Source organism: Mizuhopecten yessoensis, unplaced genomic scaffold, assembly GCF_002113885.1.
Source record: "Mizuhopecten yessoensis strain PY_sf001 unplaced genomic scaffold, ASM211388v2 scaffold631, whole genome shotgun sequence".
NCBI classification, from domain to species: domain Eukaryota; kingdom Metazoa; phylum Mollusca; class Bivalvia; order Pectinida; family Pectinidae; genus Mizuhopecten; species Mizuhopecten yessoensis.
In genome coordinates, this window is record NW_018403643.1 from 156,349 (window position 1) to 178,047 (window position 21,699).

General features: G+C 35.5%; 2 protein-coding genes across 4 annotated transcripts in view; both read right to left on the minus strand.

Moving 5' to 3' along the window:
- LOC110451233 (scavenger receptor class F member 2-like) overlaps positions 1-21,537 on the minus strand; it is a 41,521-nt gene extending 19,984 nt beyond the window's left edge. For all 3 annotated transcript variants that reach the window (XM_021499162.1, XM_021499168.1, XM_021499156.1), the window contains exon 1: positions 21,433-21,537. In XM_021499162.1, coding sequence (XP_021354837.1) covers positions 21,433-21,511 — 79 coding nt within the window. In that variant the 5' untranslated portion in view covers positions 21,512-21,537. The remainder of the gene's footprint in view (positions 1-21,432) is intronic.
- LOC110451269 (scavenger receptor class F member 1-like) overlaps positions 1-21,699 on the minus strand; it is a 141,874-nt gene that overhangs the window by 86,808 nt on the left and 33,367 nt on the right. The window lies entirely within an intron of this gene.

Sequence of the window (21,699 nt, forward strand, 5' to 3'; positions counted from 1 at the left end):
GACACAAAAATAAGAGAGATTCTGTTTTTTACATGGTATGCTTTGTTCGGAAGAATTTACGTCGTAAACATTGGCGACAATGAGACTGACATGACGAGTTATTTCCGGAATAATTTTCTATTCTGATCAGGTAATGAAGTGAAAACTGTGCAAGTATAAATTAAATGGACGGCAAAGCGATCAAAGACAAATTTACTCGTGTTGGACTGGGGTTGTCACGTCATCACCTGACTAAAATACAAAAATATTCCTTGTATTCACAGTATTTCTCTGTAATGGCCCGTAACTATTTGACTCATTAATTTGATAAGCGAACATATATGTTGATTTTCAAATCATATTGCTTTATGCGTGTTTCGTTCGCATAGCTCCGCCCACTTGTATTTTTGTCAAAAATTATAAACGGGGGCATTGGACGGCCATCTTTGCCTTTTATTATATTGTGCCTGTGTTTAAAAATTATCTGACCAATTGTGAAAATGGATTGCTTCAAGGGGAACTTTTATCACCTCTACTATTGTCTTCATATGTAAATGATTGTGAAATTCAATTTTTAACGGACATTTGCCCATCAATATAAATACAAATATTGAATATGTTTTTACTTATATACGCCGACGACATGGAAATTATTTCAGAAACGCCAGAGGGCCTACAATCAATGTTAAATTCTTTAGAATCTTGTACTGAGAAATGGAGTCTTACTACCATATATTAACATAATGCAAGTTCTTTTGTTGTGTTAAGAAATGGTGGTTATCTTAGAAATAAAGAGAGTTTGACATATAAAGGCTTTAATTAAGAAACTGTAAATTAATTCAATACTTGGGAGTCTTGTTGAATTACAATGGGGCGTTTAGGAAAACACATTAACAAATTTCAGAGCAAGGTAGAAAAACATTATTTGCAGTTATGAGTGTATGTTTGACACATATGTTAATAGTATAGTATATATATGCGGTGATATGGGGTTTTCATAAAATCCCTGATGTCGAGAAAGTACATACTGTGTTTTGTAAGACATTGCTTGGTGTACGTAAACATGTTTGTTATGCCATGGTGTACTTAAAACTTGTCAGGTATCCTTTATCATTATAAAGGAAATTCAAAAAATTGAAGTATTGGAAGAAATTGAAAAGAAATAATAATTGTATTTTAAAAGCATGTTACAAAGAATTGGTAGAGAATAAGGATTAATGGAAGATGAGCTATACAGAATAGGCTTAGGGTATATTACGGAATATGATATTAATGACAACAAATTGTATTTATTGATTAAGGAAAGATTAATTGATATATTTAGAGAAGAATGTACAGAAAAAAAATATTCTCAAAAGCAAATATATTTAGATGTCTTTACGATAATTTTGATCGACAAAACTACATGTACCTGCTTAATCCTATACCAAAAGAACATCGAAATTACAAAAAATAAATTATCTTCTAATTACTTGAATGTAGAAAAAGGGCGATATCACAACATTGAGCGAAATCGTCGGGTGTGTAATTCATGTAATTTAGATGATGTTGAAGATGAGTTTCATTTTATTCTTAAATGCCCGAGTTATTCTGATTAACGAGCAAAATTTTTGAAAAATGATTACATTAAAAACCCAAGCACGTTTAAATTGATAGGACTACTAAGTGTGAAAAATACAAAAGAAATAACGAATTAAGGAAATTATATAAGCTTGTAAATTCGAGAAGAACTCAATTATTATAAATAGCTTAGTTGCGCTCTCCAAGTATATGCTATTGTTTCTATTTGTATTTGTGGTGTATGTGTGTATAATGTTGTGTAATGTTATTTCATATTTTGCACTGTAAGTATTGCACTTTTATTACTTGAAACTGATGATTCGAAAGACTCAAAGTAATAAAGAACTCGAACCTGAGCCTAATCTGACAACTCAGTTTCGTAATATTTAACCAGAAATGAAGTATCTGAAAGTGAAAGTAGAAATTTAGTGCCACCAAATATACGTCTGGTTGTAGCAGTATTTACACTTTTCTAAAAGGTTAAAAAACAGCAGGTCGATAGGGATAAATGGTGGATAAAGACATGTATTCCATATCTAAACGGAAACGATTACTGAATGTGAAACGTACAATTTAATCATTGAAATATTTTTATCTTGATTTTTTTCACTGATTACTCTTCAATGCTTCAAAAGTAATTTGATAAAATCGTATTATAACTCGTATAAAAACGGCCATAAGCCATCAATAGCAGATTCCTGAATTCCAACTCCTCTTATAACAAGGCTTGTAAACATAGCTAGTAACTGTCTCTATAACAGCGAATGTACGTGGTTTTAATGTTTATCACACACGTTTAACATACAAAATTAAACTTTTGATTAATCATGCATTTCACCAAAATTTACAATGAAAGTTACTTTCACACACAGGTTATGGCAATTTATTATTTCAGATTTGTAATACACATGTATTTACAATTACAGATTAGGAACATACATGCACTCCTATATTTATTATCACAGATCACCTATAAACTTCTGTTAACTTACCAGACATGTAAGGAACATTTATTTTTTCAGACTGGTTTTAGACTTGTATTAACTATCACATGTTATGGTTTTAGACTGGTATTGCACATGTATTTACTGTCACAGACATAAACAGGAAATTTAATAATTGCTTCGGACTGATTTTATACATGTATTTACTGTCATTCACATATACGAATATATTTATTAATTTACTATAACAGACATATAAGGATGATTTATTGATTGTTTCAGTCTGCTTATATACATGCATTTACTAATATAGACAGGAGCATGACGTTGGTTCCTAGTTCCTAGCTCCTAGTTCCGTTTAAGAAAAACGGAACTGGAAACCAGACCATAGTTCCGTTTAACATAAACGGAACTAGGAACAAGACCGTAGTTCCGTTTTAGATTAATGGAACTGGGAACCAGATCTTAGTTCCGTTTAAGATAAACGGAACTAGGAACCAGACCCTAGTTCCGTTTAAAAAAATGAAATAACACCATCAACAAAACTTCGACCAAAATACTAGTCCTGTTTTAGAAAAACATCATAGCCAGCCTCTTTTAATCGACTTGGAACTCAAATCTAAATCCAGTACAGAAATCGAACCCACAACCTTATCCACGAAAAATAAGAATACCATAGCGTCTATAAAGACATTGGTCTCATACGGAACTGAGATTCAGACTCCAGTTACATGTTTTCTTAAACAGAACCGGGAACCAGACCCCAGTTCTGTATAGTAAACGTATAAGTGTTTTTTTGTGTGTTTCTTTCCCTGTTTACCTCGAAAAAGGAAAGGTCAAAGGTGGTGGTTAAACCTGAATCCAGTACAGAAATCGAACCAACAACCTTTCACACGGAAATTAAGACTACCATAGCCTCTATAAAGTAATTGGTCTGATACGGAACTGAGATCCAAACTTCAGTTACGTTTTTCTCTTAAACAGAACCTGGAACCAGACCTCAGTTCCGTATACTAAACGTATATGGTTTTTTTGTAGTTCTTTCCCTGTCTACCTCGCAAATGTCTGAATCCAGTACATGAATCGAACCCACAACCTTTCACACGAAAATTAAGACTACCATAGCCTCTGTAAATGAATTGGCCTGATACGGTACTAAGATTCAGACTCCAGTTACATATTTCTCCTAAACGGAACTGGGAACCAGACTACAGTTCCGTATAGTAAACGTATATGTTTTTTGTAATTCTTTCCCCGTCTACCTAGCAAATATCTGAATCCAGTATAGGAATCAAACCCACAACCTTTCACACGAAAATTAAGACTACCATAGCCTCTATGCAGAAATTGGTCTTATACGGAACTGAGATTAAAACTCCAGTTACTTTTCCTCTTAAACGGAACAAAAAAATTGCATGCCGATTGCTAACTATTTACAAATAGAAACTGTTTATGTTCGGCTGCTTTTTTCGGTAACTTTTACTTACGCTTAATTTCGTGGCCTCTTAATCTTTTGATTGGTAGCAGGTACGATCATATTCATTCAAGTATTGTATATGTCATGATGGTGTTATTACATCATCTTCAAATGATTTACATCGAAGTATTACAAAGTTATCTTTTTTCCATCTTGCTTGTTTCAACTCATATCTTGATATATTTACATCGACATATCGTCAAATATATAGAATGAACTTTTCTATAGCAATTACCAAACAGTTTTTGTTCTCGGTCATTCTTTTTGCGGCCTGACGGAATAGATTTCAATATGGGAGGAAACGGAGTATTCGGGAAAACCCACGTGTTCGGGCAGGTGCCAGGGATCGAATACGCCTATCTTGGTGAAGACAAGCATGTTTTTTTACGATTTACGTTTCTACTTTCTCGTTATAATGATTGCATGCCTTGTTTAAAGGACTCCACTACTATTCATAACCTATTCACGGATTGTTGAACTAGTCGGTCAACCTCTCGCCCAATCGTTTATGTGATCTCGATTCAAGCGCTTTGCTGATAACTACTTTGTTTACAAGTAGTCTCGTTCAACCAGACGCTTGATTACTTGTAATTCTCTGTTCGGCGTAGCTTGCGCAGACAACAAGAGTCTGGTTGAACGAGACTATGTTTACAAGCAGACATGCAACATTTGAACAAACATGCAGGTTCCCGTCCTCAGAAAGAAATATTTCTGAACAGGGCTTATTGACATTAGTTGAAAATAGAGATTCCTGTAAATCCAAAAATTTTATAAAGGAAAGACAGAAAGGAAGAAATAACAATAGATGAATTTGAAAAGCAGAAATGTGTTGTGTTTTACTTTTATTAGTCAATGCAAACATTTGTTAGGTAGCAAAACAGTTAAAGTATGCGCGTTTAATAGTCTTCTTCCGTTTACAGGGCATCCCTCTTCAAAGAGTTATAACCTGCTCTGACGCATGTCCAGTGTGCAATTAAAAACCCTAAGGTGTATATCACACACTGCGGAAGGGTCAGCTGGTAGTCTGATCAGCTGATCCCAAAAGGCGTGTAGAGTCTTGCTCGTCTGGCAAGATGTTCCATTGGCGTATAGTCTTTGGGAATCCCAACCTAGTTCTCTGATCATTCCGGTCACGGTTCCATGAATACTCAACTAAGGGTCTTACTACGGACTGGTATGCTATCGCATTGACAATGTGTTTGCACCCTCTCATATTCCTTCTTAGTACTCCTATGATCCTGTTGGATTTGCTTGTGATGTTACTCACATGCAAGTCCCATCTTAGGTGTTGGTCGATGTTCACGCCATGGTATTTGCTGCTACTGACGATCTCTAGGATGTGGCCATGCATGTGTGCGTGGTCTCCAGCGGTTTCTTCCTCCTGTTGGTGATATGTATAACAATACACAGTTTTGGGTGAAAAGCCTTCTTGCTGTTCCCAGTTCTGCAGTTTGTCCAGATATTGTGTAAGTTTTAACGAATCTTGGGGTGTTCTTAATTTTCCTGAATAATAGGCAGTCGTCTGCAAACAATTTAACCACGGTATCTGCAGAGATGCTATCCGATAAGTCATATATATCCATATACACATCCATATGTTCCGTCTCATCCCGTAAAATTCTAGTTTCCAGAGGAGTCGCTGTCACGGCACCTTATCAAAAGCCTTAACGAAGTCCAACATGACTACATCTACTGCTCCCCTTCGGCCAATTACTTCACTATCTTCTAAATGGTTATGATTAGTTGTGTCTTGCAGGACCGACGTGATCTAAAATAATGTTGTTCGTCAACCAGGATGCTATAATTGTCGTAGTTGTCCATTATGTTGCTGTCGATGATGTGCTCGAACTTACATGCAATCGACGTATGTAAAACCGGGCTGTAATTGGCAGGGTTGTGTCTGTCCCCCATCATATAAATAGGTACCATTGTAGCTTTCCTTCAGTCCTCAGGTATTTCCCACTTCTCAGGGAGCACCGGAAAATCCTGGTAAGTAAAGAGCGGAGTCTTTGAATATCCTAGCTTGTATGGAGTCGGGGCCTGGGGCCTTCAGTGGTTGCACTCCTTGCACATCTGTGGTGATGTCGGGCATTGTAGGGTGCTGGTTCCTTCCCCTTGCCTGGGATTTCACTCTCAAGTCCTCATCTTTGTAAACCAATTCGAACTGGCTGTTTAAGATCTGAATCTTAGTTCCGGTGTCACTGTGTAGGAAGATGTCTTAGGGGTTTAATGGGGGCAACTCCACTGCTGTCTGTCCCTTTACTTTCATATACGACCATAGCTATTTAAGGCTGTCCGTGTATTAGTTGCTGATGACTTCATCTAGGTTTTTGTCATGTGCTTTCCCCTTTTCTTGCTGGGTGATGACCTTCAATTTCCTATATCTTTTCTAACCCGTCTCTGTCTTAATGCTCTTGGCTTCCATGTATGCCCTTGCTTTCCTCCTACTCAGACGAGTTATGTCACTGTTCGCACACTGATTGGTGTATGTTGATGGAACGTGTTTGTCAATTAGAATCAGGCATATGTCTTTAAACGCGTTCCACATCACATCCACATCACTATATGGTAGTTGGTCAAACTCCATCTGGAAATCCTCAAACTCTCGCTAGATCTCTGAAGATGACACAGAATAATCTAGCCACGTTTCCGTCCCCATCACTAGTTCTGCTGACGTGAAATCACATAAGACTTCGACTTCACTTGACTTGTTTTTGAAGCTTTAGAAGTTGTGTGAGTGGTCTATCCAGTCCCCTCCCCTTTAAAGGAGTTAGTATCACTCACAATAACTGATTTATAAGTTGATGGAGAGTGGTTTGGTTTGTCACACGTGATACAATACACTGACGTCTTCATTCCCATGCATGCTGCATGGTAGCACTGGTCACATTCATCGTATGCAATAGGATGTTGGTTTCACCTATAGGCTTTCTTGCACATACAACATAGTTATGGGGTTTGTTTGACGTTGTGATCCTGGATTGGTCTCGAGGCCACTAATGACAAGGAGAAAACGTTTGTACCTATTTCTTATACTGGGAGTTTCTTAGTATGCTTCAGCTTAACGCTAACCGAATCTGTGTTGAGGATTGGTTCTGTATGCTGGAATGACAGCGAGTATTCGTTCTCATCGTGTATGAAGTTATTCAGGACTTCCCGTCTTTCGTAATACACATATTTTTCTTGTCGTATTTTCTAGTCGTCATTTCGATATTACGTATCGGGCATTTCAATACCGTAGTGTAAATTGTAGTAACATCGGGTCAACAATAGTACACGTGCGTGACGATGATATGTCAACACCCAATATCGAGGTTTTACTGGGAAATGTGTAATTACACGTACTTCAGAAATAAAGATTCCGATACAAAGACATAAACTGACTAACGGAAAGACACTGACATGAGAACATGCGATTTTAAGAAGGTCATATATGAACACACGGAAAGAGGACTTAGCATTTTGTGTACCAACCTCACATGTGTATAGCACGTACTTACTGTACTTACATATGGGGCATGCTCGTTTTTGCGGAACAACCGGTTTGTCCGTTTTTAAATGTAACAATTTCGGGTATAAATACTGGCGAACCTGCAAATGTTTATGCAGGCCTTGCAAGGCTTTGTCAAGGCTCGCCTGAAAGCAGCATCATATTGCTAGGTCCGACCTTATTTAATAAACGAACAACCGTGGTTCCATCGGTTCAACCGTTTAAACGAAAACGGCCAAGTTCACAAGTTCCAGGTTGTTACGACGTTCGCTGTCGAGCGAGTTACGCTCTGTCGAGTCAATCGTTTTTTATAAATACAGTTCACTGACTCTGTTGAGATAGTGTTTTGTAAAAATATAAAGATCCCTATAAAAATCCATGTGTGGTTGCACGTGAGAACGGCAAATATTGCGATAGCCTCTGGTTATATATGTACCTGACATGTAAATATACCATGCGTTAGCGGGCTGTGGAATGATGTCCAAAGTGTACATGATTGAGAGTAATTTAGTTCCATGAAAGAACAATAAATTGTCACTTTTGATTTAATAATTTATATAAATTTCTATCACTGATATTTTTCATAAGAGATAACTGTCTTTGTGTAAATTGAATTCCCATGTAAATATTTTTTTCCAATTTGCTTCAAGGAAGACAACCCTCGACATGATCGAAGTGATAATAACATGTAAAGTAAATTAATCAAAAGCGATTGTGTATATTTTTATTGAATTGTCCACTATTTCTGTATGAAAATGTGTGTCCTGTTTTGCTTTTAGCTTGTAGATTATCACTTTTATCCACACTTTCATCCTGATCCCGGTCAGTTAGGCGCTTGAAATAGAGTTGAATGATGCTTGTTAGTAAAGTTGAAAATGTCCCCAAAATATGCCGACCAAATGAATTGAAGTAGGTCATATGAGTCAATTTCACTCTTCTTGTCACCTGCCAGAGAGAGTTCCTTGCACCAGTGGACATGCACATTCTTACCCTAGTTAAAAAGGGTTTCCCTAAGTATTGGGACCTGGTGAACTTTGTACTGTTACATCCTAAATGGAAATGCCGAAAAATTTCAACTAAACAGCTGAAAATACGAATAACTATTGAAATAGACAAAAAACTAATAATAGAAAGTGTAAATAGAAGCGTTGATTGGCGCAAAGCGACCACGCTAATACAACGCGTGCCCAGCAGAATGATGTGTCATTGTAAAGGTTATTATCTAATCAATGACTTTTTAAAATAATAGTGACCACAAACAAAGCTCGTCCTTCAGCTTAATTCCTACAGGTAATTTCATACTTATTTTATTTATCATATTTGAGCTGTCTATGTAGAAAAAGTATACAGAGCCGGTACACATGGGATAATTAAACGTGGTAAATCTTTATTGGAAAGTTTCACAAGTAAGTTTCAGAACTCATTTTGATTAGTTATGAAAAAAGCGAATAAGATGTAGATTAGGATATTTCTATGCACCTTCATAGTTGGGGGGGGGGGGGGGGGATACACGTTTACTATACGGAACTGGGGTCTGATTCCCAGTTCCGTTTAAGTAAAAACGCATCTGCAGTTTGGATCTCAGTTCCGTTTACGACCAATTACTTTATTGTTGCTATGGTAGTCTAAATCTTCGTATGAAAGGTTGTGGGTTCGATTCCTGTACTGGAATTGTTATAACTATGCGCCTTTGACCTTTCGTTTTGCGAGGTAGACAGGGAAAGAAACACAAACATATATACGTTTACTATACGGAACTAGGGTCTGGTTCCAAGTTCCGAATAAGGAAAAACGTAGCTGGAGTCTGACTCTCAGTTCCGTATCAGACTAATCACTGTATAGTGGCTATTGTAGTCTTACTGTTCGTGTGAAAGGTTGTGGGTTCGATTCATGTACTGGATTCAGTTATACTACGCGCCTTTGACCTTTTGTTATGCGAGGAAGACAGGGAAAGAATTACAAAAATCATATACGTTTACTATACGGAACTGGGGTCTGGTTCCCAGATCCGTTTAAGGAAAAACGTAACTGGAGCCTGACTCTCAGTCCCGTATCAGACTAATTACTTTATAGAGGCTATGTTGTCTTGGTTCTCGTGTAAAAGGTTGTGAGTTCAATTCCTGTACTGGATTCAGTTATAACTACTTGCCTTTGACCTTTCTTTTTGCGAGGTAGACAGGGAAAGAAACACAAAAAACATATAAGTTTACTAAACGGAACGAGGGTTACTGGGGTATCTCTCTGAATTCACAGTCGATTATAAGAGGCTGGCTATGATGTTTTTTTTTAAAACAGAACTAGCATTTTGATCTAAGTTTTATTGATGGTGATGTTTCAGTTTTAAACAGAACTAGGGTCTGGTTCCAGTTCCGTTTATGTTAAATGGACTAGGGTCTGGTTTCTAGTTTCGTTTATCTGGAACGGAACCAGGGCCTGGTTCCTAGTTCCGTTTATCTAAAACGGAACAAGGGTCTGGTTCCTAGTTCCGTTTATCGTAAATGGAACTAGGGTCTGGTTCCCAGTTCCGTTTTTCTTAAACGGAACTAGGAACTAGGAACTAGTAACCAACTTCAGGCTCCCATTATAGACAAGTAGAATTATTTCATGTATTTACTGTATGTATTGCTGACACATGATACACATTTCATCATCAGTTGTAGGTTATTTCAAGTCTTACAGATACTGATTACTAGATATATTTTGTAGAGATACAAGTGTAAAAGACATTTCACACAAGCCAGATACATGTTACGATCATGCATTTTACATTTTATAACTATTTCATTGTAAGATATCATGGTAAGATATATATTTATCTTATGAAATAAATAAACCTTTATTTTCCATTCAACCCCCACCCCCTTCCCCCCTCCAACAATAATATGATATACTTTGTTAAGATCTTGCACTTTACATTTTATAACTATTTAATTGGAAGATATCATGGTAAGATATATATTTATCTAATGAGATGAATAAAGCTTTAATTTCCATTCAACCCCCTCCCCGTTCCCCCCACCAACAATAATATAATAGGTACCTGTATTAAATGGTTAATACACATATAATACCGGTCTGTGATAGGAAAAACATGTTTAAAACCTGTTTGTGGTAGTAAATACAACTGTAAAACCTGTCTTGTGATATTAAATACACATGTAATACCTGTCTGTGATAGTGAATACACCTGTAATACCTGTCTGTGTTAGTAATACACCTGTAATACCTGTCTGTGATAGTGTAATACCTGTCTATGACAATATATACATGTGTAATGTTTGTCTACTATAGCAAATACAGATACAACATCTGTCTGTGGTTCTATATACATGTGTAATACCTGTGTGTGATAGCTAATACAGGAATTATAAATGTCTGTTATAGTATTAGTATATATACATGTATATTTACATTTGCGCTGCAACCCACTATATGGACATTACCAGCAGAAATGCATTTCATTTGAGTATGAAAGCAAAAACTCTCGTGACGCAACACGTGGTTAGTATAACGTCATAAATGGATTGAATGGGTTTTTTTTCATGCCGGTTTGAACAAAAATCGATTACATCCATATTGCATGAAGCCAGCCAGGACTTCATGTTTAATATGGATGTAACTGATTTGCGTTCATACCTGCATTAAAATTTAAGAAAAACGCCGTTCAATCCATATATTTATATTTTTACTATATAACAATTGTATAGTTTTATTTCTTTGTTCTTAAATAATTAATTCATTTACTGTGTTTTGTAAATGCGTTGTTCTTTAAATGACATTGACGGAACAGCCCTTTCTAAAAACAATTGGCGCCAATAATTAACCGTAGTCATTTGAACGTTTGACGCAGGGACATTCCCCATGTTATCCGGAGCGACGCAACAAGACTCTCATTGAGCAAGGACGTGGTGGGCAGACAATCAACTGGATTAATTGACAAGGACCTAATTGCCTTGAAATAACACAAGGTAACCTTAATCAGGTACAGCTTTACAGTTTATTGGTTAAGCATAAAATGGATGTTACAACGATGTCATAGTAAATACATACAATCATATACTAGTGATACAAAGATCATCATCACCATCGTCATCATCATCATCATCATCATCATCATCATCATCATCATCATCATCATCATCATTCCCACTCATCATCAACAATAAAAAACGTGTATCAGCCTCATCATACAGTAACATTTCAATGCACATTATCAAGATAACTTGTAAGTAATTTTGCTATTATTGTTATGCATACAATGGTTTGGAACATCAACTAGTGATACACTACAGCAGACTATACCTGATCATAACTAGTTAAACAAGAATTACTATTTACTCTAAACTCCTTCTTTTGTTTGCATCAATAAGATATCTGCCTAATTTACGAAGAAATTTCATATTGACCACACGTAAAAGTTGCACAAATATTCATAGATGGTTGACGCCAATAAAAACTGTTTATTAATTTCAATCGTAAGTCATGATACTTGTTACATATTAAGATAACATGATATTCATCTTCTATATCTGTATTACACCTAGTAACGATTCTTTGTTCTCTCGCTATATTATCATATCGCCTTGTCTCAATAGCTAAGTTATGTGTAGACAAGTGTAATTTCGATAAATCAATTCGATATTTATTAGACATAAACTGTGGCTATTGATACTGCAGGGAAAAGCGATTTGCTAAATGCTTACATAGAATACATTTCGTTGAAGACTCAAGTTAACCTGTTAAACATGTTTGACTTTGATCGACAACTCATTGCTTTATTAGGCACAATATACTTTTATGGTTATAAGTATAGGGTCTTGTCCATACATCTCCAAAGTCAAGAGAACATAGATAGTGTTTGATGTTATTTACCCACTTAAAATAATAACCTGTTTTACGATTATTTAAAAAATAATACGAGGTGCTCAGCATACAGTTTTTCGTGTCCATTAATTTTAACCAGTTTTTATCATTCTATACTTTCTGATACATTATAATGGGTACCGTCTCCATTCAAAGTACACCATTACATTACACGACTTTCAGAATACTCTTACACAAATATAAGTGCACCTTTCCGATATCCAAACCCTTTGAAGAACCCCAAACTTCACAGCCATAATTCAGTATGCTGGTTTTACAGTTAAGGCTTAAGTTAGAGCAGTTAGAAAAAAAGAGCAACCAAAATAGCCTTACGACCTTGGTCTGTAGGCTGCTTCTGAGTAAGAATAAATCTATTATTGAATCTAAGTTTCACTCCTTAATAGCTGAATACGTCTACAATATCAACTTTATTATTATTATATGTCCAGGTTTCACAGTCCTTAATACGACCTCCATTTCTGAAAACAACTATTTTAGTGTTTTCTGAGTTTACTGTTAACTTCCGTTTTGTAGAGTATTTAAAAAGGCTACCAAGAAGAGTCTGTAGGACCTGTAAAGATTCCGAAAAAATAACCAAATCATCTGCATACATTAACAGAAACAAACTTAACTCACCGAAGTCGTTATCTGTTGCATCGTTTTCAATAAGGCACGTTTCAAAATCATTGACAAAAAGTGAAAACAGTAATGGTGACAGCATTTCCCCTTGCAATTAACCGACATTGTTTTCAAAACAGTTAGAGCATTTCCCATTAATTGAAACACAGGATTTGACCGATTTATAAAGCGACTTAATAACAGACAAACTTTTTTTTAATACCAAGCCTAGTCAACCTGCGCCATTAGCTTAACCTGTCGACAAAATCAAACGCTTTGCGAAAATCTACAAAACAACAATACAATCTGTTCCTAGATGGCAATATTTTTGTTATAATAGTATGTAATGCAAATATAGTATCTATCGTACTCACTTTCGGACGAAATCCGAATTGAGCACAAACATCTAAAATGCGTTTATTAAGTATAGAAGTAAAATGTTTACTAAGACAGTTTATTAAACTGATGCCTCGAAAGTTAGCAGGGTCATTACGTATAGCTTTTTTAATGAACAGGAATAACAATAGCAGATGACTAGTTTGCAGGAAAACACCCGGCTTCTAAAATATTGTTAAACAACATACGCAAATTGGGAAGGAGTAATTCTTCATAGTTAATTAAGCACCCATTTAAAAAACCATCCAGTCCATGCGCTTTGCCACATTTCAAATTTTGAATAGCAATTCTTACTTCATGAAAATGAATCGGAGCGTCTAGTTCATCATACACAATATCTTTATCACCGAAAATGTTGTCCTGTTGAATTGAGTCATCATCGTTTCGTACATTTTTTAAATGTTCATATAGTTGTTCGCCTATTAATAATGGCGGATTACCTTTTTTCTTAGCAAACTTTCTGTAAAAAAAACCTAGGGTTATGTTTTCTCATATGTTCCGGCGTGTCACATTCAGTACTGAAGTATTGTCTCTTAAACTTAGCTTCCATGTTTTATATTCCTTTTTCTTACTAATAAAAACAACACGACATTTGTTACTATTCAAACTCTTCAATGTATCCAAATGCTGCTTACGCAAAATTGTTACACGATAATTAAACCAGGGGTTTATTATCTCTACTGGCAACAGTAACATTTACATTAACAGGGGGTGTGGCGTTAGCCATACGAATATCAGGTGGTTTCTTTAGAAAAAAAGGTTCATTAATACTTTGCAATGTCGTTGTAAAAGTATCAACACAGGTGAAAGGTCAATGTGTTATCACTGTCTGTATTCTCAGGTATATATATCATATCATATCAAAGAAAAGTATTTGTCAGTGGGTGGTCATGTTGCCCTAACAACCTTGGTAACTGCCACTGAAGTTGTTTATACATGTACCTTGCAAGGGACATGTCATTACATTATGGCCAGCTATATGCCTGCTATTTAAGTTACCTTTTAGCTAAGGGCGTGGGGAACACACAGCAAGCCCATGGGAGGAGGGCTTTTTATGTACATACATACATTTATGTCAATTCACAATATCAGTCACATATAAAAACCGACATTTTTGTTTTCCTACAGACTATTTTGATAATTAGAATAATGTTCACGTAATTTTATCAACAATTCGTCTCGACAAATATTATTATATTATGTATAATTTTCGACCAAAAGTTTCAGAAACGCTTTTTGAATGGAAACCTGTAGACGCAAGTGCTACGTAAACGACACCGAAACGCTACGCAAGTGATACGCAAACGGTATGGAAATGCTACGCAAACGGTAAGTTGAAAGTGGAACAACGACGGTGTAAGGGTCTGTATGTTTGTAATACCTGCCTATGAGGGTAAATACAGATATAATACATATATGTGACAATATATCCATGTGTAATACATGTATATGACAGTCAATACATGTATGATATATGTCTGTGATAGTATAGACATGTGTAATACCTGTCTGTGATTGTATATATCTTATTTTTCTTTCTTCTTTCAATAAGAATATTTTGTCATAATGTCTTCAATATCAAGATGAGCAATACAGGCCATCTTGGCATATTGCTGAATACAAATTATAATCCACATACCTTTACATAGAAATGTTGAGTAGGTTATATACTATACAGAGCATATGCATAATGGTATAGAGAGAAGAGTACGTAGTATGTTGGTAGTGTTATACTGTACGTAGTATAAAGTGGTATAAGGAGTCTATACAGAGTGGTATACAGAGTTTATAAATAGTGGTATGCACGAATTTGCGTTCAGTGCATATAGAGAGTGGTATACAGAGTATAGAAAAGTCGTATACAAAAGTAGTGTATAGCGTATGTATAGCGTGGTATACATAGTATATAGTGATAAACAGTGTATATAAAAAATAGTATACAGAGAGAAGTGTACTGTGTATATAGAGAGTTGTATGGGTCAAAGAAGTAATATAGACGGTAAAATCTCATATAACACTGGATCCTAATGGAGGTATGTCCGTAGGATACGAATTACTTAAAATAGTATATGGGGCAAAGAAGTCATTCCAACAGTGTGGACAAGTTAAGGTTTTCAAATTGTCGGAGCGATCCGCTCCTTTATCAAGACACAGTGAAACAGAACAGTTACAAGTACATATACATCATATTACAAGAAGATATAACCGATATACTATAATTGAAAATATAGCTTTTACATAAAACCAATAGTCTCCTCGGCCAAAGACAGCCGAAGGCAGCAATTAAGCTGAGAGCATCGCGGACAAGGAACGCTGATAGTCTAAATACCAGAACGCTCGCTGGCTCTGCACTATAGCGAAAGTGCACTCAGACGACTCGCCCAATGAAACACAACTACGACCCGCCAAAAGATAACCAAAATCGGAGAAGAATCCCTCTAGAAAACTTAGTCGCCTCTTTCGGTTTGCAGGAATAATGCATGTAATTATCAAATAAGTAAGTGCAGGAGGAATAAGTAGATGGAATGGCTAAGATACTGTATAAATCTGCAAAATTAATCTGACAACGGCTGTTGGTCACACACACTGACATGCAGCAGCAGGCAGGCGAGATGGCAGACCATCTGTGCAGTAATGCACCATTAGGTCAAATGCCCCATGGAAGGAAAACGAGCGGATGGCAACCGCCTATCGTTCGTTCATACCTCGTGGGTAGCGGGTTTGTAGATTGGTGATCCAAAACCGTTCTCTCGTACGTCGTCTCGTTTCATCCAATGTAGGGCAATGATCTATGGCAACAACCTGCATGTCTTTCCAACTGTGGCTAGGCATATTAAAATGCGTTGCCACAGGGAAGTCTGGTTTGTTCTGCTTGATAGAGCTGCGGTGGTTGTTGATTCTGATATTGAGCTGGGTGCAGGTCTCGCCCACGCACTATAAATTGCATTTTTTGCAGGTAATAAGGTACACCACATTGACTGATGTGCATGTCAGTGTTTATAGTATGTGATACACTTTGCCGTTGATTGTACATTGAAATGTATCTGTGGAGCGCGTGTATGGAGTGGTATACAGGGTATAGAACGGGTGCTATACAGACAGTAATGTACAGTGTATATGCATATTAGTAAACAGAGTATAGAAAAAGTGCAGTTTTCTTTGTACAAAGTAGTATGCAGAGTATATGAAGAGTGGTATGCAGAGTATATAAAGAGGCGCATACAGAGTATATAAAGAGTTGTATACAGAGTATATAAAGAGTGGTATACAAATTATAAACAGAGTGGTGAACAGGGTATATACAAACGGTATAAAGAGTATATAAAGAGTGGTATGCAGAGTATAAAACATATCACTTTCAAATATTCTATATGCCACCTTTATTATATACTGTGTATACATAATACTATCTTAATAAATTGTATATTATGCATACTATTTCTATCATAAGCTATGTAAATGAACCATCTCCTGAGATTGTTTCCAAATATATATATCATCTACTTGCTCAAAATTGTTGATTATACTGCAGAATGTTCTTGTACTATTGAAAATGCATCATAAAGTCAACATTTATTGGATATGGGCTTCCCCTATATACAACTTCATAGCATAAGTTACCCAGAAAGATAATCTCTATTATCTATCGTGTATTGACTCCTAATCAACAACGTACACGATACAGAATGTATACACATGTATGCTATGTGCATCATATAAACATAATCCATAATTACTTATGCAGGGAGTGTGTTTATATACAGGGTATAACTTTACCTTACATTATCTATTGAGGTGTCTACCTGAAGCAAAGTAGGTGTGTATATGGTCTTTTTAATTGTTATAGTGGAACATGAGTCTTTTTTTCACAGAGGTAAATATTGTTTTACTCGAGCTTCAACTTCTGAACAAGCGATCAGATTGTAACTTAAGTTTATCATAATAGTCGTGAATAGACAGTTAACAAGTTGGAATAATTGTTTATTACAATCATGCAAGTACGATATCTTATTATGAGACCAGTGCAATTATTTATTTTAAAAGATAATAATTATGTACGTTATATCAATAATCCATATATGTAAGTATTAATTTCCATTTGTTTTATGCGGTAAGCGGACAAAACCAAATGAATCGCGGAAGTTGAATAAAGACGTGCACATATATACAGGCAGAGCATATTTACTGGTCGTCAAATATGAAAGCGTTATTTAAATACATGTTGACACAAGTACTGCGGCAAATCAACTTTCCGTATCTCTTACAATAGGTAGCACAGTCAAGACGCACGCTTAATTAATGCTTTATTTGTAAAAAAAAAAAAACAAAAAAAAAACGTCCATAATTAATATTTTGGCAATGCTTTTGGTCCTTTGGATATGCCCAACACTGTGATAACCTGTCATATGGAGTCAGAGATAGGGGAAGATGTATTGCGGATGCTAGTAAGATTCCGGAAGTTGTTGACGATAATGACATTGATGAAAGGGTTGTTGAGGAATGAAGTAATGTGAATAACTAATATTTCACGAGAGATTCATTTTGGCTTAACAGTTATCTTGTCTTTCAAAGAATCTATCTTAAAATCAAATATCATTCTTTCGTTTGTGAATTGAAGTACTCATTACACCTAGTGTTTACTAAAAAAAGTATATGCTAAACATAAATTATTTACAATAATGCTAAAAAGGAAAAGAGATCACAGACTGAAAAGTGTTGGTGAAATGTAAACAACATTTACTGAGACATACATTGACACATTGGTATTGGCAAAAAATATTGTCATCTTTGTTAGCAGCAATACCCGGTGACAGCTTAAATGAACACTGTTGTAGATATCTTAACGCTGTGGAGTAACTTGTTTTATTTCTTTCTCAGATTTTTTTTCTAGGGCTCCTAACCTTTGTTTGTTTTCCTAATAAGAAATATGTCCTATGCCCTGCTCAACAAAGTTTCACAGGATGTAGAAACGGATTTGTTCTGTCCATCTATTCGCATTAAGGAAAATATCAGGTCCATGTCTCAGTAACTCTATGTAATACATGCATAGTGATGACATCAATGATGCAGCTATAGGGAAACTCTAATAAACCTGTGTTGCAGATGCGGAATTTGTCCTAAATTTCAGACTTGGGTGATTCCCTCATACATTGTACTAGAACATCACATTGAGAAAAGTTTATTAGGTTTGTATCACAGTAACAAAAACCATAACATGGATAATACTTTAATTAGTGATACAGGCAGGGTTGCTATACTGAACGCATGCATGCATAATGAGGATGCTTAATCTGAAATTTTATTAAACACATCAGTGCTCTCCTTCTAAATATAACTGTAAAAGCTGCATACATAATAACTTTAAAAATATGTTTAATGTTGCATACTAAATATATGTGTCATTATTTTACAGATTTAGAAAATGTATGTAAGTGGTTGGAATGTTCCCCTATGGAATATATACCCTGAACTATTTACAGTTGTATAGTATACTGCATTTGTACTTGGAAATCTTCTACAGTCATGTCTGTGGAGCAGAGGATATTGATGACAGCATGTTTTTGTTAGGGTTGAAAGTATGTATGGTTTCTACTTCAAATAAATACTTTTATTCTAAACTCTTTTTGGTATAGAAATAAATACAATAATTTTGTCCCAAACGCCACTTCCAACTCTTCTCCAGGTCTTGACTTCAGGAAAAATGTATATATTTTCACGTAAAACATATTCTAACATTTTATATGTGGGCTTTGTTTTGAAAGACATGCACATACAGAGTACTTCATATACAAGTCTGATAACGAATTGTATGGGATGGTGGTGGGGTAAGATTTTCGTGTGGGGTAGTGACAGTTAACTTACTGCTAAATTTAACCTTTGATCGGATAATCTAATGACAATCTCCTTTTAATTGGTTTTTCTTGTTTTTTTCATTTATTTCATATAAAATGTGTGAGTATGGGAGGGGAAAAGTGTAGTCTACGGGGAAACGATCATATGACAAGCTCTACTCTCTGTCAACATTAGACGCGCATCTAGTTTATGCGATTATTTTCTTGGCTTGAACAAGTCTAATAATGTAGACTTGCACAGGTGACATATTGACAGGAACATTTGGGATGAAACTGATTCAGTCTAAATCAATATTACCTCAAGGAGTCATACATATGTTTTTTTACATAACAGTAATAAAAATAAAAGTATTTAATTAGTTGACTAGCTAGCTATTTCTGAATATCAAGTCAGTATTGAACTTTCATTTTTACAAACAAAACAGCAGCATCAAATCAACCGGTAGAATTTATTGATTATATGGATTGAATTCTAAACTAACACGTTTTTCATTCTCACTTTCTCACGAAAGAGGAAAATGAGTTTGTATTGGTCTAATTCTTTCTTAAACGGTAGCAGGTGTGTAGTTACATGCTGGCCAGTATACCTGCGTCGGTTGTGGACGCTCATCGGTACTTATTAGGTGTACAGTGAGTATTTAGTAATACGTGTTTTCGGGATACATGCACGTCAGAATTCAAATATAATCAATGGATACGATAACGTCAACTATATTGAAATTATTGCGAATAATATTAATAACAAAAGCAGATTTTGCTGTATACTAAAAACTCTTGCAGTCGGACCAGCTTATATGCAATTCAGACTACGGCCTTATCTAATGCCGTGGTCAGATTAACCGAAAGCGAAACGCTCCACACACAAGAGTTCGATTCTACGCCTTGTCTAAAAATTCTGATAGCGGAAATTTTACTGTTTTGCAATGTACAACATGTTACAATGGCACCTATAAAAATCAATTGGTAGCTATTTTTTTAGGTATTTATTTTTTATTTTTTGTACTATTTCTTTGTCGAGATGACAATAGTTACAGAGTTTAACATATCAAACTACATACATGTATATAGTTTGTCCCTTCATCAAATCTGGGGCTGAATATGCATTCGGGATCGGTGTACTGCCATACTGGACTAACATGTTGGATGTGTGTGTTTGTGCGTGTTTGTATGCGACTGTAATGATTGTTCGTAATAATGATAATACTCATTACTGTCAAAGTACTTAGCACAGACTTTGGTCGCTTCATGATCACAAGGATGGAAATGATAGCTTAGTTATTTTAAAATACTTTGTAGTAGCATGGTAACCGAACTCATACGTCCATTTTGTCAATGTATTTTTAAGATATTTATAAGATACTTCTAACATCTAGGAATGAAATTGTATTTCTTGTTATTTTTATAATTACCAAATGTTATTTATTAACTGTTATACAACACACCTTCAGTAACGTATCGAATTCCCACTTGATTGTATAGGCTTCTCATTAAATGTTGCAATAATTAGGTTAAGTTTTGTTATGTTGTCTCAATTAGTATTTTAACTCAATGTGTTCATTATGTGCTTAAACTATAACATGTTGATATAAAAAAATATTAGTTGTCCTATCAACGTCTTAATTACAACAGAATGTACACACAATTCTTGTTTGTTATTTTGTTTTTTATTAAATCTTAACTTGTTAAATGATATCATACTAAGCAGTGTCAACTTCCGGCTACGAAATGTGACATACACCAATTATCCACAGGTGAAAATACAGGTAAAATACATGTTGATAATCAATTATACACAAAAACAGGCAACTCTCTAGTAACAATATCCTTCTACCCATATTTGTATAGGTAAGGGAATCGAGAACAAGCGTACAATTATTACAAAGGTGCATATCTCCAGACAATGCTACTACGTAAACATGTTATTGGAGAACATAGGGCGTGGACTTGTAAACTCTATACTCGTATGGGCTGAGATGTAGCTACAGGAACAAGGAAGTTATGATCATGAAATTAACTTAGTATCGTTTCATTTGTAACCGTCCATGGTAACACATTTTATTAATGAACAAAACAATACCGAAGGACAGCCCTCTTTGCATTGAAGTATTCATAATACACACAAAGCTTTCATATCAGGCATATCGGTTAAATTACTCACAACCGGCGATATACCTATGCAGTCTTCAAACTATGTTCTTCGTACATTAAAATAAAAACACATTTAAAATGGTAATAAATTGACTAAAAGCTTACCTTCGGATCTTGATATTGAAACAGTAGACAACAGGAGAAGCAATATCTCCCAGCATCGTACTTTTCTTGTAGTCGTCATGGCGGTCTGTTGCTGGTTAGCCCCTGAAATAGCGTTACAGGCAACCAGGAAGTATTAGGGCGCTGTCGATTGGCTAGTATGAACATAATTATTATAACAAAACAGCTTTTCATTCGAAAAGTATAAAACCGGTTTTCATACCTGACTGTGTTTTATTGAAAATGTAAATTAAATCTAGGACACCGACA